This window comes from Zootoca vivipara, chromosome 2 (assembly GCF_965207765.1).
Source record: "Zootoca vivipara chromosome 2, rZooViv2.hap1.1, whole genome shotgun sequence".
Taxonomy (NCBI): Eukaryota; Metazoa; Chordata; class Lepidosauria; order Squamata; family Lacertidae; genus Zootoca; species Zootoca vivipara.
In genome coordinates, this window is record NC_142584.1 from 58,821,953 (window position 1) to 58,844,889 (window position 22,937).

A 22,937-nucleotide genomic window follows, 5' to 3' on the forward strand; every position below is an offset into this window, starting at 1 on the left:
ATAATTACACAGCATTTGAGCTCAATGGAACTTACTTCTGAGTAAGCATATTAGAGATTTTGCTGACAGAACCAGACACCAAGCCCAATGTTTAAAAACCTAAGACCAATTCAAAAAAGCAGGAAGATGCAGAACTAAAAGCAGAAGCCTTCAGAACAACCAACATGCAAATCCTCACTGCTGAAATAAAATGACCATGACCAAACTCACTAACTAAAAAGTCTGAAATTCATATACAGATTTTTGCCTAGCTTTACAATACAAACCATCTGCAAGAAGTTGCATCGATTTCAATGGAATTACTTTTAAGCAAATGGCTTTCAGAGCTACAACCTTAATTCGCTTTACTTTTGTCTCTCAGGACTGCCACAGGTAAGGTCCAAATTCAACACACATTTTAAAGATGGCCGATCACTGGTGGAATCAGGTAAGATGATAATGTTGTGGTTTTGAATTAATTCACAAGGCTTGCCATTTCTCATGCAATCATAGAGCTTGAAGGGACCTCCCACAGCCATGTATCCCAACTGCCTACCGATGCAGGATATAGTCTTATGTGATCATCCAGCTGCTGCTTTAAAATGTATGGCATGGAGGGGGGTTATCATGGAGAATCCTCACGTGGGACAAGAGGAAGAGCTTTGTGGTTTTTTCATCCCATTATTATGAAACAGGCCAGTTTCTGCTCTGGAGACAGGTAGGTAGCCGTGTTGGTCTGACGCAGTCAAAACAAAATAAAAAAATCCTTCCAGTAGCACCTTAAAGACCAACTAAGTTTGCCATAGGTATGAGCTTTCATGTGCATGCACGAACTCTCTGCTCTGGAGAGTTGGGGAAAACCCCAGAACACCTCAGGCAAAACAGGTTGTGGTGTACACAGGGGGAGAAGAGGATGGAAAAGTCTTGTTGCATGAGAGACTTTGTTCCACACACAAATACCTCACTTAGCACTATTTTGAATTCCACTTAATCATCCGTACCACATATCTACAGTATATTACATATTACTCAGCACTGTATTACATCTCTTTTTTATTTTATGCATTACATATATGTAATTTTTAAATGTGCATACCTGTACATCAGGAGTGCTTAACCTGTGACCCCAAATGTTGTTGAACTACAACTCCCATCAGTTCCAGCAAGCATGGCTAATGAGGGAGGGCACAGGTGAGCCACCCAGGCATGTATAGAATCCTGTGTCTGGCTGCATGTGCTCCATAACTTTGGGGCTTTACTAGTTGGTGGCATCAACTTTGCTATGGAATCTATGTCTGAAAAACACTTGCCATCTCCAGACCACCATCTGAATAACAAAAAGTGGCTCAAGTACATTCTAGGATATAGAAAGAAAAGCATACCTTTCTCTTTTGCCAGCGCCCCCCCCCCCGGCTTTTGCGCTGAAAACACCACTGGTTAGGCATTCTTATACTACTGGTTCATAATTCCATCATGAAGGAGGTTAAATGGGTAGGAGGATAAACTTGTCCAACAGACCTTGTCGATTGGGGTGACCTCCAACCAGCAATGCCAAGAGTTTTCTGCCATGGGATGCAGGGATGGTTCAGGAGTTGAAATGGTATCAAATGTTTTATCTGCTAAATGCCTTGTGGCCCAAGCTGCTAATAAGAGTACAGGAACTCACACCCATCCACAACATCCGCAAAAGTTGACAACCACATCTCCACCCCATGCCTCTTTCTTTTTAATCAGATTCTGAGCAGAACTCAGACAGCCCAGGAAGGTCATGATCTAGGCTTAAATCCATTTATCATATAAGTAGTACCAGCTGTACATTAGGAAGCCTCTTTTCTATCTCAAACAATATAAACAAGATGATACTGGATGTAATTAGAAGTTCATCCCCCAAAGTAAAACTAAGCAAACTTTGCTCTGCATAAAAATTGGGTTTTTAAAAATATAGCTTAAGAAACACAGTTTGGCCTTGCCACATGGCTAAGGAATGGAAAACTGGAATTTACTTCTGACTATAGGGTTAAACCACTGAGCCTAGGGCTTGCTGATCAGAAGGTCGGCGGTTCCAATCCCTGTGACGGGGTGAGCTCCCGTTGCTTGGTCCCAGCTCCTGCCAACCTAGCAGTTTGAAAGCACGTCAAAATGCAAGTAGATAAATAGGAACTGCTACAGCGGGAAGGTAAACGGTGTTTCCATGTGCTGCTCTGGTTTGCCAGAAGCGGCTTTGTCATGCTGGCCACATGACCTGGAAGCTATACGCCGGCTCCCTCGGCCAATAATGCGAGATGAGCGTGCAACCCTAGAGTCGGTCACGACTGGACCTAATGGTCAGGGGTCCCTTTACCTTTATATATGTATAAATAAACAGCTCCTCAAACACATAGAATCACCATATAAGGTACATAAGCATAGGAAGTCCATATACCTTCTGGATTTCCCATGACTGAGTAGACAGATAGGAGAACTGTCATGAGGAAGACACCTTCCAAAAGAATAAAGACCTGACCCCAACCTCTGAACAAATTTCATTTCCAAATACAAAAAACCCAATCAATTTACCACAGAGCCTGTCTTTCAGCCTTATTATCTTGTCCTTTAAACACACACACTTCCATGGCCGCTGCTAAATTGAAAATGGCAGAGAATATTGCAAATATGGAAAATGTGCAGATGACGGCATCAGGTCACTGTTTTAGATGTGCTGAGAAGCTTCAGGAGGGCTATCTAGAGTTTCCTGTTGATAATTAGTGATTTGTCACAGCAGTTACGTGTCAGTTCAGAGTGAACTGGCTCCTCTGCTACCTATAAAGTGAGCTTTCTGCTTCATCACACCCTAGTTCATGTCAGGGAACATTTCCTTTATTTGATTTCACAATTAATATAACAACTGAGGTGTGATTTATTTTTATTTTTTGGAAGGCAGAAGATCCACACCTTCTACATAAGAAAGAAAGCCATTCATCCTCTTAGCTACATAAACAACAAAGCATCTTACCAGCCCATCACAATTGCTTATCGCCACAGAAGCATTAGGCAAGTCGGTGATATCCCCAACATAGAAGCAATTCCCATGGAGAGGTTCAATGTAAGTGAGGTTGGAATCCTCCTGCCATTCAACAGTTGCTCCAGGAGCCACCAGCCTAGAGTTTGGTCTCAGTCTAAAGTGAAATTCTCTTCCAAAAACAGTGACATTGTAAAAAATTGGCTCGCTTGCAGCTTTGTGCAGAGAAGCCCCTGTGTCCCTTCGAAAGCGCCTCTTTGCAGCTCCCGATACGACATTGGAGAGGAACCTGCCCTCTGAGTCTGTGCTAGTTGGGATGACAAGCCTGTATTCTTCTAGATCTCCCAGAAGATAATCTAGGGAGAGAGAAAGAGAGAGCGTGTGTAAATAATGAGTAATAATTAATGTCACACTGAGTTTCCCCTCCTTGAGATCACTGCGCTGCATCCCACCATTGCCTGAAGCGGGCATCCCTTCCCTTTCTTAATGTGTCAGGCACCATCAATGTTCATTCAACTATGGGGTTAACACAGAGCAGAGGGAATTTCAGAGAAAAGGGGAGTCAGGCACCCGACATCATCTTTCCAGCTGTTTTAGCAACAGAGCCCATCTTGCAGACATCCCCATTCAGAGATGGTCAGGCATCAAGGATGCTCCCACCCTTCACTCGGGGAAGACACAACGTCTCCCAAAAAGGAGATCAGCACATTCTCTCTCTCCAGCAATTCCGTTTTTCAGCTAGGGCTGCCAAGAGAGAGAGAGATGCCCCGAGTGAGGCTTTCCAAAGGCAGAAAGTTTACTGTCACATCAACTTTAAAACTTTGACATGCTTAATTCCCCCCCCTTCCCAAATCACGATGTGGTTGACAAGCGAAGGAAGCTTAAAAGCTTGTGGTTAGCAGTCACAATGGAAAGGGTTTTTTCAATTGTTTATTTATTTTTAAAAAAATCCATGTCAACCGCTTGACTCAGTTCCCCTTCTATTTTAATTCAAACAACAGCAGGGAAGAAAACTTAAGGCTCTGCCAGGTGTTTTATTCCGCACATGGAATTCCAAGAATTGACACGTTCAGCTCGGATCTTGCCACATGCGCCCGACTGTAAACAGAGTTCATTCGAGGTTCCCACTTCAGCAGGAAACTCTCCCAGTCCCGCGCCCCGCTCTCAAGAGATATAGTGCGATCCAACAAGCGATTTCTTCCCCCACCCCACCCCGCTCTCTCTCGTTCGCCCCCCGATCCCATCCCGTGCCCCACGGGACAGCACGCCAAAAGTAGCCAGCCCCACGTGGCGACGCGAGGAACCCCCTCCGAGCCCTTCGGTCCGCGTGGCGCAGAGAAGTCTGGCTGGCGGAAAGGGGGGGGGGAGTGCTTCGCCGGCGAAGTTGAGCGAGAGCGAGGGAGCACCCCAGCGAGGGAGACCCGGGCCAGGAGGTGGTGGCGGCTCTCTTCGGGGCGGGGGGCGGGTGCAGCCGAGGGGCTCCCGTAGCACTTACCTCCCTGCCCGGGACTCTGCGGGGCCCCCGGGGCCAGAAGGAGCGCCCAGGAGCAGCAGCAGCAGGCGGCGGCGAGGAGCGCGGCGATCCCGCCCGGAGAACCCATCGCAGGCGTCGCGCAGCCTCGGGAGGCTGCCCAAAGTGCCCTGCAGGGGGCTCCGGCCACATTGGAGGGCAGCCGGCGCCGCCCTCTTGCCCGCGGCGGGGAACCTTCAGCCCCGCCGGCACTCGCCCTGGCGCATCCGCCCTCCTCCTCCTCTCCAGCGCTCGGTGAGCGGCCGCTCTCTCCGGCGAAGGCAGCAGATACACCAGCAGGCGGCTGGCTGGGAAGCGCGCGGCGTGCGGGAGGGAAGTCCGCCTGATTGACAGAGGCGCTGCTGCCGCCGCCGCCTTCGCCGCCGCTTCTGCTGCACAGCCCAGCCTCGCCTGGCCTGGCTCCGGGGAGGCGGTGGTGGCGACGTCGGCGTCGGGCGCAGCAGCTCTGCCCTTTGCTTGAAGCCTCGTGGCTCCCGGCGCCCGCTGGGACCAAAGTCTGCAGCCGCTTCCCGTTACGGGACACTTTTCTCCGCCACGGCTTAGAGGCGGTTCCTGCGGGATCCTGACCATTCCCCACCCCCTCCCAAGCCAACAAAACCCTGGCTCTGCTGCTCGGGGGAGAGAACACACAGGAGGGATTGCACCAAAAAAGGGGGACACACCTAGGAATCTATGAAGTTGTTCTGGAACGGCTGCTACTGAAAGGAAGCTCACGATCTAGCATCCCCCCCCCCCTCCTGGAACCTATAGTCTGTTTGGAACGGGTGTGCCTGATTTCCCCCAAACTCAGAGATCTGTTTGCTCTCATGACCACCCCCACAGAATAAAACTTCGGCAATCTTGTGGTGTTGGGGCTTCTTCCTCTCCACCCCACCCCGCCCACTGCCCCCCAAGAACCCCTGTTATGTTCAAGTTATTAGATTCCCCTGGGCTTTGCATCTGACTGCACACGTTGCACCAATCATTCTGGGACCCCTAAGATCTTGGTTTTGGGGATCCCAGCCTTCAGCAGGGAAAACCCTACCACCTCCTGAAGGTTTATCAGCCCACCCCCTATATTTCAAAACTTAATAGGTTTCCTTGTTCTGCATTGAGAATCCGCCTGTCCTATCCTAGTTTCGCACACAAGCAAACTTTCTACAGTGATCTTCCCTACACTTGACTTAGAGGTTCTCGGTAAACACATCATAGGATTGAAGAATAAAGAGCTGGAGGCAAACGGGGAGAGAGGGAGCGGGCACAGATCTTATAAAGGTGGGTTCAACTTAATTCACTTTTCCTCATTTCACAGTCTTCTACTGATCAAATTTGCATTTAAAAACAAATGGAATCACACCCAGATCATTGCTAAGGCACTGAATTAATTACTTTAGTCTGCAGCAGGAATCCTGCAGAATCTCAATACTGCTCATTTGTAGCCTAAGATTTTTCTTCACGTTGAAATGCCTGCATTACCTATCCTTTCTCAGCGAAATGTAATAATAGTGGTACATGCTTAATTCTCTTCCCCATTGCTTTGCATTCTTTGAGTGTAATCCAACCAAAGTGAAACACTTTTGAGCCCCACTGGTTTTAAAGAACATGCTTAAATTATTGTCACTGAAGTCCAGGGGACCTCAAACAGCCTGGCATCCTAAGCACATTAACTTGGAAGGAAGTCTCATTGAGTTTTATTGGACTTCTTCCTGGAATAATTTCACTTAGGTTACTTAACTTATGTGGGTTCATAGCCCTTCATTTAGCAACAACCAGTTGCCTTTGGTTTAGTAGTGATTCTTTCTAAACTTGGGTTTTATAAGGCACCTGGAATGGGTTTTCCTCAGAAGAGGCAGTAGTTTCTTCTCCGCCTGCTCCAGTTTTAGTCCCCTCCCCCACACTTTTGGTTTAGACTCCAGGCAAAATTGTGTCCCTGCATCATTGTTCCGAGCTCTCTCTTAACACACATCTACATAAAGTTTGGCAGAATATTGTCAGAGAAACAGGATTTTTATTCCTTAAAAAAAAAACACCCCGAAAACTCAATCATTTGATAGAAATTGCCCAAGTCCAACTTAATAATACTTAAGATATTAACAGTGCTTAATGTATTCACGGGACGCGGGTGGTGCTGTGGGTTAAACCACAGAGCCTAGGGCTTGCCGATCAGAAGGTCGGCGGTTCGAATCCCCGCAACGGGGTGAGCTCCCGTTGCTCGGTCCCTGCTCCTGCCAACCTAGCAGTTTGAAAGCACGTCAAAGTGCAAGTAGATAAATAGGTACCGCTACGGCGGGAAGGTAAAAGGTGTTTCCGTGTGCTGCTCTGGTTCACCAGAAGCGGCTTAGTCATGCTGGCCACATGACCTGGAAGCCGTACGCCGGCTCCCTCAGCCAATAGAGCGAGATGAGCGCTGTAACCCCAGAGTCGGTCACAACTGGACCTTATGGTCAGGGTTCCCTTTACCTTTAATGTATTCACAGGGCTACATGTGCATTATCTAGTTATAATGTTAGGAATCTGATATGAGAAATTGCAGTAGAAGTTGCTCCCAGAAGTTGCTCACCACATGGAAGCAGCTTAAGGTCCAAATAGTTTACTGTTGCAGAAGCTAAGGCTCAGTAAAGCATTTCCAAACGTCGATATATACAGCTCATAGGCTTTTGTAGATACAGATACTGTACATACAAGCAGAAAGTATCTCTGTTGTTCCAAATAAACTCCAGCAATTCAAGATGTAACACTGGACAAATTACACCAAGAGACTAACCAACATTAGTCACAGATATAGTCAGGGCATTGGGTCATTGCCACAGCAAATGACCTTACACCTGCGATTACCTCATCCAATGGGTGATTTACGCTCATGAAGGAAATTAACCCTTATGTTTAGTTACTCCAACATTTGCCTACATCAGCAGCTCCAGCTGGAGCTTCCAGACTAAGTCCAAGGGCAGTCCCACATACAGCACATTGCAGTAATCCAGGATGGGATCAAAGGTTGAACCTTCCCTCTCTGCACATTGTGGTCCTGATTCACAAGAGACCACCAGCACCACCCCAAGTTTACAATTATAAGAGTAGCCAAGAAGTTAGTTAGTTTGACTTTCAGAGGTTGGACAAAGTCTCAGAAACCTGTGCTTTTTGGCACCACAAAATCAGCTCTAAGGCTGCTAATTCAAAGTGTTCAGAAATGATGTATCAAGTCACCCAAAAGTACTGTACTTTTTTTTTTTTACAATGGGTGCTTTGTATTCATGTTTATTTCTAAGCCTTCTGAGTACCCTGCAAAGCCACAAAGGCTAGATACTTTAAAAATAATTATTATAAGATTCTGTCAATCATACTCCCAGCCTCTTAGAAACCCCTGAAATTCTGAATCTCACCAATTAAACGACAGATGCTGCCAGCTCTGCTCTGGTGCTCTGTCCATGCAGGATAACTATGTTACTCTCAATTTAGCTGGTAAATTTCTGCTTCTTTCCTTCTGGCCTGTCACTTACAATCCCTCAATCACTTTTCCTCTAGTCAATGTCCCTAATTTGTGAAGAGTTTCTCTTGTAGTGGTCTGTCTCCTATCTGAAACAGATAACATTCCCGTGTTTCAGGATGAGCTACATCCTTGTAACTTTTCATCTTCTGTAGCATTTCGCTCACTTGCCTGGACCCAGTTTAATGGCCCATAGCAAATGCTTAAATCTTAATTGTCCCTCTATGTTTCATCTCCCATCATCGTTCATAAAATATCATTGTTACCTTATCTTTCATCAGCCATCTGTATTTAATGAGGGGTATAATTGTTTTTTGATGACTGGTACAACTCCCTACACCACTCAGTTCCTCATCTGCTGCTGATTTACTGCCTTGGTATTAATATTCCAGCCGTGTGATGTATCTCAGGATGTTTTAGAAATATCTGCTTCCCTTGTATAAATATTTGGATTAATTTAGCTAATTATCAGTGGAGCATTTGATTATCCTCCTAGGAGATGTTGCTATTTGCTGCTGCTGCTGCCTTCTTGATTATATCTTTATTTAGTCAATGAGAGACAGATAACAAGACAAAGGGTTTTGGGTTTTTTTGTTTTGTTTGTTTTTTTACAAAAAGAATTGTTCAGTGAAGATTTTACATAGAAAGAATTCCTTGCTCCATCTCAGGAACAGTGCCTTATATTAAGTCAAACCATTGATCCATCTAGTTCAGTACTGCCTACACTGACTGACAACAGCTCTCCAGGGTTTCAGACAAGGTGCTGCCAGGCCTGGTCCTGCTAGCAACCCTAATTTTGGATGAGAAAAGGGAACGGCAGTAGAGCTAGAATTCTAAGACTTCTGCATTACATAGCAACACCCCAATTTAGAAAACAACAGACAAAGTTGCACTGCCAGCCGGAGGGCACAGGCACCACTGTAGTCACTTCCTAGGCAACCAGATCCAATGACACACTATTGAAAGGACGCTAGCCACTGGGGAAGGGATCTAGCTTAGTGGTAGAGCATCTGCTTTGCATGAAGAAGGTCCCAGGTTCAATCCCCAGCATCTCCAGGTAGGGCTGGGAGTGTTCCTTGCCTGAAAACCTGGTGGGTCCATCACCAGTCAGTGTAGACAGTGCTGAGCTGGATGGACCAATGGTCTGACATGGAACAAGGCACCTTCCTATGTCCCTATGATGACTTGCTGAAAGGCCAGTCAACCACTCACTGCAAGCTGCTTTGTGTATGGGAACCAATGCTGCCAATGCTAGTCTTTCTCAATCCTGGTACAGTATTTTGATCATAGCACAGCAGCTATGAGGTGCACCAGACGCATCAAGCTGTGGTTCCAGCCTCCCAGCCTTCCAGCTCAGCTCTGCAGACTCAACTTCCACTTGCACAGTGGTTACACTGCCCGACTCCTATTGTTCCTAGGACTCTCGCAGGACCATAAACAGTTCCTGCTTCTCCAGCTACAATGGCTGCCTTCTTCCCATCAGTGGGGGCCCACACATTGCTGTGGCCTATGGATGAAGGGCCAGAATCTCTTTGGTGGTTGTTGTTGTTTTTTTAAAGCCTTGGCTATTCTCCCCTACTTTCATGCTTGAATCTTGTGTCTTGTCCTTGCCCCCACCCCACTTGCTTTCATACAGAATAATTGTGCTGACAAGCTATAGTTCAGCTCTAGGAAAATGTCTGATAAAGCAAAAAGAAAGAAAAGCGGGGGATCTTCTCACTGAATAGATTTGCCTTGGGTTCCATGGCAGGAGAAAGGCAATAATACTGTATAAATAAAATAACTGACCTCACCAACCCAACCATTTATTAACTAATAAGCACTCTCCTAAAAGTGACATCTGCATTAGCCTTCCTCTTATTTCTTTTAACGTTTTAGGCCATTTCCTCATTGCTTGCATTTTCTGCCTGGAGACTCAGGTACAATTGTGTGATTTTTGGTTTGGCTTTGTTGGGAAGACAGCAGCTGGGGCGGGGGAGCTTGACATGAAAGGAGCTTGACAAAATGTGGCTTTTGGCACCTTCAGAAAGCAGCCATTTATATGACGGCAGCAGGGGCCGACTCCAAGATAAGTCCGTAAAAATTAGGTTATGGTGCCCAAGAGCACATAACAAAGGCTGAGTGGGGGGGGGGGGTTGTCATGAAGGGGGACATTATTTCTGTGGTCCTTTGGGCTGCTTCATAGTGCAATGCTTCTAAGAGCACCAGAACAATGGCCACCACATTCACACATGGACATTCTCACACCTACAGTAGCTGTCCAGCACAGCTGATGAATCAAAGTGGCTAGAAAACAGCCTCTTCTGTCTAGTCAGACCTGGAATTTATCCTTACTGTGCTGCTGGCTTTCTACCTTTCTGTTATCTTGTAGGCTGTCAGTGAGGTCAGAATGTTATATTTCTGGAAGAGTGGTCACTTCCTGACCCCAAAGTGGCTCCAGAATTGTTAGTAGGAGCATGGCAGGAGAGCAGGGTCATCGTGTTACTTGTTTAAATAAGTTATTATTTAATAGGCATTTGAATTCTTGCTTTCTTTAAATGAGGACCATCATTTTATTTGCTTCCTCTATTTTTGTCCTGCCCTTCCTTCAAGAAGTTCAGGGTGGGCTACATGGTTGCCTCTCCCAGTTTATCATCACAACAACCCTGTGAGGTAGATTACATCCACATCACCCTTTTAAGACACATTTTTTAAAGCACTTGTGACTTTAAAGCACATGTGACTTCTTTCAAAGAATCTCAGGAACTGTAATTTACTCCACATGGAGCTTAACTCCAAATGTTCTTAACAAACTACAGTTCCAATGATTCTTTGGCAGAAGTCAGGTGATTCAAATGTATGATGCAGAAGTGATGGTTGAGGGAGAGTGTGAATGTCCCAAGGTTACCCAGTGAGCTTCCATCATGGGTTCCTCCTGGCCCTGTACTCTTCATAAGTCACTGCAGCATCCCAAAAGAGAAATATCATTCCTGCTCAGCTTCTCCATGCTGTGCTGCTATGAAATGCACAGGAGGAGCACATATGCAGCCAAAACTAGACCCAATAATGGGGAGTGGATGCATTCGGACCTAAGAGGTTGCCTTATTTTGGGTCAGACCATTAGTCCATCTAGCACAGAAATACCTGTTTTGACAGGCAAATGCTCTCCAGGTGTCTGAGGGCTAACCTAGTTCTGAAAAAACACAAATATTTCCAGTCCTATGATTGTAATATTGTGTGTTTATTCTCTAATGTATTATTGTGCTATGCTTTCTTTGTAATCTCCTCATCTGAATTGTAATCTGTAATCAGTAGAAGAACAGGCTATAGATAACAAATAACAATGAGCTATCTAATCATGTTGGCTGGAGATGCCCAGGCTTGAACTTTGTACCTTCTGTATGGAAAGCATGCATTCTACCACTGAGCCATGAATGACCTCTCCTCACATTAAAAGGGCGGGAGAGATTAATGGAGGAGATAAAAAATAGTGTTGTCTCAAACTGCTGGGTTGTGCAACCATAGTGCCCCTGTGTTACTGAAGTCACTGTGACTTTGGATTTTCGTGGGAGCAGGTGAACGCTCAGCAAATACTGTTCATAGCCACTAAAATCCGACCATCATTTTACATCTTCAGATAATGGTTGCTATAGAGTTTCTAGTTTTATTGTGTGTGTTTTTATGTTTTAAGCTCTTGTTGCTGTATCAATTGTCACAAAACAATGTGCAAGCTTTCAAGCTCTCCAGAACGCTCCACCAGACGAAGGCAGTAAACAAAGTGGGGAGGAGGGAGAAGAAATCCACCTTGGCAAACATGGTAGGTACTGATAGATTTATCCTCCACAAATTTGGCTACAATTTAAAGCCCCTTTAAAGCTATCTAAGTCAGTGGATCTCACCCCATTTTCTAGTACTGCAGTTGAATTCCATTAGTGAATTATGTGCTCTGTGAAGAAGTTACTTCCTTTCATCTGTTCCGAATCTGCAATATCAGAATAACCGTGTCTTTGAATAATAGAATGGTAGAGTTGGAAGGCACTCTGAAGATAATCAATCTGACCCTCCTGCAATGCAGGAATCTCAACTAGGTCATACATGACAGATAGTCATCCAACCTCTGCTTTAAAACCTCCAAGGAGAGTCCACAACCTCTCATGGGAGAATGTTCCACTATTCAACAACTCTTACTGCCAGAAAGTTCTTTCTGATGTTCAGTTGGAATCTCCTTTATTGTAGCTTGAATCCATTGGTTCGGGTCCTAACTTCCAGAGCAGGAGAAAACAAGCTTGTTCCATCTTCCATTGAGATATTTGAAGATGGCTATCAGATCTCCTCTCATTCTCCTCTTTATCAGGCTAAACATACCCAGCTCCTCCAACCATTCCTTATAAATCTTGCAGACCCTTGATCTTGGTTGCCCCTCTCTGTACATGTTCCAACTTGTCAATATCCTTTTTAAATTGTGTTGCCCAGAACTGGACACAGTACTCCAGGTGTGGTCTGACCAAAGCAGAATAGAGTACAATTGCTATATGTCTTTTTCCGGAGAAGGGCATGATAAAAGGTGATGCAGGGATTGATGGCTGTGGTCAATGGATGGGGCAGTCAGATTGGGCACTCTGTTAGGCACAAGTTGATGAAAATGGAAAATTAAGGAAACAAATTTGGGATGCATAACAAAGAAGCAATTTGCACCTGGAAACTCAACATCCTGGTACAAGCACATTCTTGTTGAAGAATGCAAATTCATGCAGAAGGTAGTTTGGTACCCGCAGGGAGTGAAGGGAAATTGCTGGATGTTTCTAATTACCTTTTCTCATTTCCACAGATGCAATAAAACCACTTGCATGCAGATATTTAACTTCTAGCAATTCAGATGTATTGTTGACTCTAAGTATAACCTTAATAAGCAGGGACAGAGTTCGTTTTGTGACCAGGGAGACAGCAGCCTCCTCCTTTGGCTGTTTAGCCCTGGATGCTAATTAGTGTGCCATGAGGCCTGAGGATTCTTAACTTTACACCATGATAAACAGGAAGAAGAGTTACTGCTGGACTCAGTACGCTTGAATTTCTGCCAGTCTGAAAGACATCTTAGGGAATCAGCTTCAAGGTCACAATTAGACTAGATGGACAGAATAATTGCAGTGCCCACATTTGCAAAAAACAAAAAAAACAAAAAAAACCTGCTAGTGGAATGTTTTCATGCATCTTTCTCCTACAAATGGGGACTTAAGGCAGGCAACAAGAGGTCGCTGGGACAAAATTAAAACAGGAAAAGCATCAAGAAACAACAAACAACAACAACAACAACATGGCACAAATGTCCAAAATAACAAACTGAGAATTCCAGCAGCCTATCTGCCAAACCAAAACAGGTTTTTTCTTTCTTTCTAAAACTTGATAAAACAAAACTTCATGTACTCAAAGCCCTGAGAGAAAGGGCTTTGAGTGCCTAGTGCCTTTGAGCCTACAATAAAATGAAGAAGGTGTCAGGAGGGTCTCTTGCAGGAGGTTCCACAGATGGGGCGGAACCATAGAAAAGGACCTTTCACTCTCTCTCTCTGCCTAAGGCACCCAGAGAAGTATCTTTAATGATGCTCTCAGCAGTCAGGCACATCCATACAGAAACAGACATACCTTCAGGTACCCGTGTCACATTTAGTGCTTTAGGGATTCAGGTTCAACATGGCTCACAAAACTAGAATATGAAGTGGTACTGATCATTTTTTCATTTCCATACTGGAGCATCATGCCATTTTTGAACTAATGCGAAAAGGTGAATTCCTCTCCTCATAAGAGTGGCAGTGGTAACTCTGGAATGTCCAACTGTCAGAGGAAAAACAAAATGTCCCGTGCACTTTCCTCCATCAAACAGATACTCATTCTTTGAGAACAAAAGTCACTTTTTGAAGTTATAATCCATCTCTGTTCAGGAGAGCAGTTTGTGCATTTCATCTTCCAAATCAGAAAAGTCATTACACAGCAACCCCTGAAAGACCTTTTTTTTAAGCTTCCAGCTCTGGTTAGAAAAGATGTTTTGATTGTGTGGACAGAGAAGTCAGTCATCAAAATTAGATAAGCTTTTTTTAAAAAAACAAATAAAAAACAAACCAACGAAACTCCAAAGTCTTTATTTCTTGTTTTCATTCTATATGGAAATGATTTGTTTAGGCAGATAGAGATATTCTAAAGTGGTTGAATTAATTTAATGGGCAGTTTCCAGATGGACTGCATCCAGTCCTGTTTTCCGCCATGGAAATCCTGCTATTGAAAGGTCTGTTGCAGGAAGAGATAATGCAGCCACTACCTTGCGCCTTCCACTGGTCCCTTTCCTGAGATAGAGATGGAGGAGAAACACAATGGAGGACCAACACCACATATTTGCATCCAGGTCTGTCTGATTTAGGGGCCAAACTAGATAAGATGGCATTCACACAATTAGCACTTATGTGAATGGCTTTTCCAAAGCAAATTGAAGACATGGGGGGTCCCCCAAACGGGTATGCTGGAAAGTGCAGGGGGCTGTACCATGGCTCTGATCTGGATCATCCACCCTTACCTACCCGCTGTTTGAAGTGGAAAAAGCTCCAATTCATGCAATGTCCATCACTTTATGCAGTATGCTACTTGCACTGACTCCTTTTCCTAACTTTCATCTTGTATTATCAGGTTGTAAAGAAAAAGTGATATATTTGGTGACAGATCTAGGATAATAGGCTTGTTTACACCCGCTAATTCTGTAAGCATGCTCAAATATTAAATTGTGCATTTCACCTAATGCCAAGATGGGGACAAAATGACTAGGCAGAAAACAACAAGCAATCTATATTCAAGCTAAGACCGCTTCACAACCCAATTCCTGCATGCGTTTACTTATTTCATAAGGCTGGGGGGGGGGACTTTCCTGGGATGGGGGTTTCACTGTGTGCCATTATCTCTGGTCATGTTTTTTCACTGATTCATGTTTTCAGATATATGGCAATTGTGTAGTCAGGCCTTATCATCATTTCAAGAATCAAGAGAGAGAGGAACAGAGGGAGGAAATTTATAGAGCAAAAGAGAGAGTGTATGTCAAGACAGATAAATAAATGGCAGGCTCTAAGATAATCCTTTCAAACCTGGGAGATGAAAATGGAAACTGAGCTACTCAAGACCTATTTAATGCATTTCATGTGACTTTGCTCCCACAGATCTGGACTGAAAGAAGTCCAACTTAAATAGCTGAGCCACACTGAACGTGATTAGGGAAAGGGGAATTACAGGGACAAGAAAACCTCAGTTAATGGAAAAGAATGAATATTATTTCATTGACATATTGGTTTCCTCACACCCTATATACATTTTTCACTTACATTCTGAGTCCTTCATTAACTAGCGATAACTTTCAAAATTACAGCAAACTGCACTGGTGCCATAGGATAAGGTAGGGCAGTGGTATGTATAATGAACTTATAAAATAAGATCCTTTTTCCACACCACAGTATGATACATGTGTGGCTGTGTTGCACTTTTTCCTCTAGGTAATGCACTACATTAGGCAAGAGCTTTCTTTCCTCCATTTCACATGCTGCAAACAACATTTTTAACGGTCAGAGCCCCCTTCACTCTGTCATTATCTCATGACTTATTCACACATCTTTCCTACGCATTTTCTAGGCATGGCCTGCACTTTAAAACTCCATGTCTGGAGCCTTCCCAACAAAACCCACTCTTTACTGCTGAATTGGAGCAAACAGCAATCCACAGACAATCCAAATTCCATTTGTTGCACTTCAGCTTTAAAGAGCAGGTTGTCACAGGGAAAGCTCCAGGGAGGAAAAAAGGAGTCCTCAGATACAGAACTTTAAAGCATGGACCTGTGCCTGGAAAGAGCAGAGCAAAAGGTGGGTGTGGATAAGCCTTTAAGTTGGGTGAACTCCTTAGGCAGGCAATTATCTGTCAGTCCCACCTATCTATCTATGGTATGGGGCTAATGATATTGACGTATTCTATTGTATTGTTACAGGGATAATACATGTGAAGCGCTTTGAACAATCATAAAGCCCAATATATGCTAAGTATTATTACAAAAATTATTAATCCAGTCAAGCGCCATACAACAACTGTGCAAGGAGGAATTGCACAGGGCTCAACAGAATTCTGTCCCCACCATTGTGAGAGGACCTTGTGGCACAAGGCAATATGGAAACAAGTGGGAAATCTTCCTCATCCCCCTCTGTCTTTGCACCAGCAACTAAGGGAATGGGAAGAAGGCTTCTATTGGGCCTTGTGGAATTTTCTCATTGCTGGTACAGTTGGGAGAGCTACTGGGAATGCTATTGAAGCAATGCTTTGCAAGACAAAATGGTGGTTAGATAGCCCTTCAACATGCATAACTCTGAAATACATCAGATGTCTCTGAATTTTTTGTTCGTCCTCTATTTGAAATGACCGAATGTGGGTGGATGGCAACTTTTTACTGAGTCTGGAGAGTTTCTCCAACTAAGTAGAACCACCTTGTTGCTAATGCCCAGCAGTGTTTGGATTTTAGCAAAGCTGCATTCAACACTACTACAGGATGCCATATTGCACTCTTCTGTAACTTGGTGTCTTCCAAATGTTTTAGACCTCAACTCTCATCTTCCCTGACCATTACCTATGCTGGCTGAGAGTGATGGGAGGTGTAGTCCAACACTTGTGGAGGTAGGAGAAGGTTGATGCAGTCTGATGATATAAAATCGTGACCACTAGCTTGCATACATTGTGTCACCATAAGACTTTGTAAGGGCAGTACCAGATGATCACATAACCGTAAGAGGACATGCCTCTCCAATGTATAAGTCTTGGGGAGAAATACATTGTGCAATCTCAAAAGGGAAGCTTTAATAACACTGGCGGAAACCCTGAGGTGTTAGATTTGAAGAGAGGCTGTGAGGAACAAAAATAATAATAATAATTTCCATCTGAGAAATTCTATTGTTACATAGAATAAGAAATGGAGACACAAGTGGTGCTTTCATGCTACCAACAGATATTCATTTACAATGTCAAACCCAGTTTTCTGCAGTGCTGCTGCTGTGGGTTCCACGTGGCCAACCTCTTCAATGGCCTCCTTTAATTAGCTGGCACAAGGCCTTGGTTCCAAGACAGGAAAGTAACATTTAAACTAGCCAATCACAATAGAGCTTGAAGTGTTTTAAGCCTTCAGAGCCAGATTCACTTCAGTATAATAAACAAAGACAATTTTAAAGGATATATGCAGCATCTGTTTGTTTAAAACCTTACATCAAGGGATTTTTAAAAAAATAAATAAACCCAAACTAAATCCAATGATCTATTTTATTTTGAATATGAAGTATTCATCTTCAAAGAAGCTTAGCCACCCTTCATTGTGCAACTTGATCCTGCATCTGTCAGTTTTTGTTCTGCTATCTGTTGTAAGCACTTTCCTGAGAGATGCCTTTCTCTGAAAAGGATGGAAGAAAATGAAAGCTTTATTTTCAAGTCAGGATACGGGGGCAGACATTTCCAACTGAGACACAAATGATGGGTGCCAGAAAATCGTAAAAGAATTCAGAAAGCTGGTGAGGCTTGTAGACCTTGGCAATGGGATGGGAACCTCGACGTAAAAGAAAGTGTTGAAAGAGTCTGGGCCAATTTCCATAACCCCAAATCGGCTATTGTTACACAACTTACTAATGTGCTTTATAGGTGGTCATGCAGCTGCTAACCCAGTTAGTTGAATTGTCTTGGAGTATTAGGGAGCTTTTAGGCTTCTCAAGTGCCAAGCTGACACGGGTAACAAGCGGTCTGGCAACCTACCTCTAAGGCATCTACAAGTGGCATTCATAGGTGACCTGATGTAACCCTAGCACTACAGTTAAGTGTGGAATAATAATTTATTGTCTAGGAAGAAAATATGCATAAAACAGCTGAATTTGTGGGCTACAGCCTGTTCTTCATTGTAATGAAAATCATAGCCATATTTCCTCGGCAAGGTATCCTTGCTCTTGTAGTTCTGCAAATACTTTTCTTTAATAGAAAAGCAGTGAGCACTGGACGGTTTTATAACATTCCACAGGAAAACCATTAAGCAGTGGTATTGAAAGTATGTTTTATTAGCAATGCTAACAATCTTTATGACAATAATGGAGAAAGCCAATGTTTCCATGTGTTGAAGGGAGGGAGTGTGGGTAAATAGACAGCTACTTCTAAAATAATGAGAGTGGGGGTTCTGGTCTAAAATTCTAAGCATGCATTCCAGCCTCACTCCTGAAAGTTGCTTAATGAAATTTCAAAGAGATCGGCTGTATGGGAATTCTTGTTTCTTTGCTGCTTAACAGTTAGGTTAAGCCAAGCCCACACACCAAGCTTATGGATCTAAGGGGCTAAAAAGGTATTAATCACAGCTTATTTGCCATGCCTTCCTCTCTGTACAGATTTTGTCCAGATGCTGTGGGGGGAAATGAACTCACCAAGCAAGTGGCATGAGCAGGTTAGTCCAACACTCCAGTAATGTGAGAATTCCACTTGCCCCTGGGAGCATTAAAACATCCTGGATGACATCCAGAGGTTAATGGGAGCAATTCCACTTAGCCTGATCCCATGCATTTCAACCAATTCCTAACTAGTAGCAATAGTTCATTGTTAGAAGCAAGAAATCTTTGCAATACCCTTTCTGTGAACTTGTGTGACTTGTTAATGGGTTGCACACCTATGTCAATTTACCAAATCAAACAGGTTCATAAAGTTGGCACCTTGACAGTACAATCCCATGCACTACCACCACTGAATTCAATTGCATCTAGGATTTCAAAAGTCTTTCCTTTTTAAAATGCAGGGTTGGTGGGGGTGGGGGTTATAGGTTAGAATCTGAAAGTACATGAAGCCTGCTGCTATACATGTTTCAAAAGAAAGCCCAGTTGTGTTCAATGACATTTATGTGCACTTACATAGAGTTAGCCCCACTGAAAGTGCTAGGATTTACTTCTGAGAGCTAAACTACATGCGATGCCATTCACATTTTCTTTTGTCCTTGTGTGGTTGGTTGATTTTTTTTTAACAAAGAGGTAGCACAAGTGAGGAGGAAGCTGGATTGGAACTGCGCTAGTCCATTTGCCCTTGCTGTGGTCCCGGTCAGAATCAGACCTCTCATGTTAACTGTAGGAAGAATGGGAAGAAAATTGGAAGAAAACCATGTGAACAATGCCACATCTTTCTTTGGCCTTGAGCTGTACTTTAAATAGGGAATAGAAAAGGAGCCTTCCAAAAATCTACTGTGGTTGACCACTTGCAGGGATGTACAGAGACTTCCCTGAAAAGGAAGCAAAGGGCTATAGATATGGGAACCATACACTGAAATTGTGGGTGGAAGGTGCCTGTGGCCCTCTTGTCACGCTGGTTGGGACTGATAGGGATCAGAGCCAGAAGTCATCTGGAGTTCCATGGGTTGACTACCTCTGATTGATGGAGTAAGACTCATCTAGACAAACAGACCCTCCCACCACCACCACTCAGACCTTATTAGCCATGATGGGCAAGAATTGAGCATGTAGGACAACTTCCCTGTCCATATTCTTAGGCTGCAGAGAACCGAACTCATCTAAACAGTTGCAACAAACTGAAGGAGCAACTGAACTGCACCTAGTGTGCTATCCAAACTACAGAAAATGTGATCAATTTTATATACAAAATGCTTGACAAAATAGAACCTGCCCACTGTCACCCGTCTTGAGTTTAAACAGCTTCTATCACATGGAAAAGATCTGCTGGGTGGAAGCAAGTAGACAGAATAATGGTCCTTTTTGCCACTTGCACTGTTTCAGAATAGGCCTTAAAGTGAACTAAATCCCATGTTTTGTTGCACACATCCTGAGTCTTCCTCCATTTGCAGCCTAGATGTTTCCCCTTGTTGCTTCATTACCAAAGAATGAATCTCTTTTCTCTACATCAAATAGGTGCCAGTTGACGTTTGCAGCTGATATACCTTAGCTGGTAAGGGGGAAGTTGAAGATGAGTCACTCCTGTGCTCCTTCAAACACTTTTGTGTGCACTAGACAATCTTTTTCATCATTTCACAAAAGATAAAATGAAAAGTTTGAGTGTGCGCATATACACACACACTGTGTCCACATGGCAGTACAAGATTAGCTTCCATTCTGTTCACCTACAGAACAGATGTTCAGTTTCCTAGTCACTTAAGCTCTTGTTGCAAGGCTGCATAATTTACATCCCGCCACATGCATTAGAAATGATAACGATGGGCAACGGAACGATTAACAGATTAAAATGGTTTACAGCACATATGCAAAGTGATTATAATTTTCTGCTTCTATCTGCTCATACTCCACCCCAAATGCCTGCAACTGAAGCATCACCGAGCGGATGAAAGTGGTGCCAGAGTGCTAGTTGTGCTGTGGGTGTGCTATCAACAACATCAAAGACCCCATCCACTGTGGACATCTCCAGTGCAAGACTTATCAAAAGGAAAGGGAACTGCAAGGTTTCCATTTAGTTCCACTGGTATTGTGTGAGGAGGAGTGTTTCCAGTGAGGCTGCACCACGAATGGTGGTCACATGGACACACTGAGCAACTGGATACGTTAGATGCTTGGGATCCACAAGAACATGCCCCACACCAAACAAAAGTATTTGGAATGAAGTGGGAAACCAAGGAGCTTCTTTGTGCTAAAAATGACAAAAGAAACAGAGACTGACAAGCAAAAAGAAAATGAATAAATCGCTAAAACTTAAAAATATTGCACAAGAATTTATTCATATTTGTAAACTTAATATACCTGTATATTCCTGCTTATAAGACTACTTTTTAACCCAGGAAAATCTTCTAAAAAGTCGGGAGTCGTCTTATACGCCGGGTTGTGTTTCTTATACGGCAAGTATATCCCAACCTCTATATATTAACAGGAAAAGTTGGGGGTCGTCTTATACGCCCAGTCTTCTTATACACCAGAATATACGGTACATATTACATGATAATACATAATATAAAAACACTGACAATTTTCTGACAAAATTCCTAAATTTAAGTATAAAGACAATAAATATGATTGGATTCAGACATAGCTACAAGAGGACAGTGGCTGTAAAGGTATTACAGCTTAACTAAATACCCAGTCCAGATGGCTTTACATACCGGTATGAGTTTTAGAAAGCTCTGAAATGAAATACAGTACATAAAGATAACTGGTTAGCTGGAAATAAACCTAGTGATAAACACACTTGAAGAGGTAACATCTTAATTAGCTCATCTTACCTGCTCTCTCTTTAACTATTATTTATTTAATAATTTAAATACCACTTTTCATGTAAGCAACCTTCCAAAGTGGTTTATAAATAGAGCTGCTGACATACAGTTTCACCCCACCCCCACCCCCACCATTTTCATCTGGTAAGGCAGAGGATATGCTGAATTGGTGCCTGCACACTACTATATTTCACTTGTCATTTCAATTATTTCATCATGCCTTATCAAGAGTGGTAAAATATTGGAGTTGGAACCAAAGGAAGTTATGTCACACTTTAGCCATGTTGAAATCATACCTAACTGAAACCTATATGTGTCTGTTCAGAAGTCCCACTGCGTTTAGTGGGGCTTATTCCAAGGAAAGGGTTATAGGACTACTGTATAGCTAAAAGTATAGCTCAAAGAACACATGGTAGAACACAAGTATGGTAGAACATATACTGTTGAGTAGCAGGTCTGGGAAAGATCCTGGCCTGAAATCCTGTTGGCAATCAGAGTAGACTTGACTGGGTTCCACATGTGCAGTCATGGGAAATGCTGCATGTGACTCCCTTTTGAGCATTTGTAACCAGAAGCAACAGTCAGTCACAAATATCTATGGTATCTTTTATGAAGGCAGAGTTTTGCTACTGTGGAAAGGGAAGCCAAATCTGAAAAAAGCAGAGATGTTCAGTAATTTACACCTCTGTTTTTGATAACAAGATAAGGAGAAACAGATTCTGTCTAGAGCTGCCAAATCACAACCCAGAAATCACATCTGTTTCTTTTATAGATTCACAGCTACAAAAGAGGATACACCCATGGCTTATTCTGCCCTCCTCATCCACCTGTGACCTCAACACACACACACACACACACACACACACACACACACACCTGACAAAATGAGGTCTGGGTTATTCCATCAGGTGTGCAGTGGGACCACGGAAGGAGTGGAGCAAAGAGACAATTCACGAGATGGATACAATCTCTAGCTTGCAACCTTGCAACCCTAAATATCATCCCTTAAAAAAAAGTACTGTAAACCTAAATTTGTTATGTGCCCATTCTGCAATTAAATTACAACAAATACTTAGACCCCTCATATGAAGAGATACAGCAAGAACACTAGGAGTTCATTGTGTCTTTCTTTAGTGCACTCTGAGGCATGTTCTAGCTTGATACTGCTATTTAGACAAAATGCCTGTCTGACCATATGTACACAGAGCTCAGTGCTGTAAAGAATGCTCTCCAGAGCTATTTGACAAGATGATGTTTTAATCAGTATGGGATTTTCAGTTCAGGGCATGCAGTGAATAGTTATTTTTCCAAATGTCATGGACGAACTGAGAAGCAAATCCTTAAAAAAATTAGCAAAAGCTCTCACAAACTGAAAAAAGAATGTGATCATTTAGTGAGTAGAACAATATGTTGCAGAACAAGAGAATATTTCATGTCCAGTTGATATGTTAATAAAAATGTATTTTAGCTGATTAATCTCTTGAAATCAAGATGGTTAATGTGTTAGTTGGTTAGAACAATTATAGCACCTGAACAGCGAAGATATTGGTGGTTCTACCAAAATGATACTCTTGTCTAACATCAGGAAAATAATAGACGATTGGGAAGGACATTGTCTGTCACAAGAAGCCATTGCTTAATGTACAGAAGCCATTGCTTAATGTACATTCAAATCTCATCTCAGCTTTGAACTTATTTAGGTGGCCTTAAAAAGTCACTCTGATGCCCCACAATGTTATCTAAA

At 43.2% G+C, this 22,937-nt stretch overlaps 1 protein-coding gene and 1 long non-coding RNA gene across 5 annotated transcripts in view; one reads left to right on the top strand and one right to left on the bottom strand.

Annotated features, from left to right (window-relative positions):
• Positions 1 to 4,988, bottom strand: part of ADAMTS2 (ADAM metallopeptidase with thrombospondin type 1 motif 2) — a 211,678-nt gene extending 206,690 nt beyond the window's left edge. The window contains exons 1-2 of one of the 2 annotated variants that reach the window (XM_035105612.3): positions 4,473 to 4,988; positions 2,972 to 3,333 (exon numbers count right to left, since the gene is read on the bottom strand). In XM_035105612.3, the coding sequence (XP_034961503.3) occupies positions 2,972 to 3,333; positions 4,473 to 4,578 (468 nt within the window). In that variant the 5' untranslated portion in view covers positions 4,579 to 4,988. The remainder of the gene's footprint in view (positions 1 to 2,971; positions 3,334 to 4,472) is intronic. The other variant, XM_088661986.1, reaches the window with a different exon arrangement.
• An 88-nt stretch (positions 4,989 to 5,076) lies between these two features.
• Positions 5,077 to 22,481, top strand: LOC148686882 (uncharacterized). 3 transcript variants are annotated; one of them, XR_015948182.1, is made up of 4 exons: positions 5,077 to 5,762; positions 11,642 to 11,767; positions 18,369 to 18,424; positions 21,966 to 22,481. It is a non-coding gene; the product is annotated as an uncharacterized LOC148686882 (long non-coding RNA). The 3 variants fall into 3 exon arrangements; XR_015948180.1 differs by lacking the exon at positions 21,966 to 22,481 and adding an exon at positions 20,301 to 21,795; XR_015948181.1 differs by lacking the exons at positions 18,369 to 18,424; positions 21,966 to 22,481 and adding an exon at positions 12,779 to 14,425.
• The last annotated feature ends 456 nt before the right edge of the window (positions 22,482 to 22,937 follow it).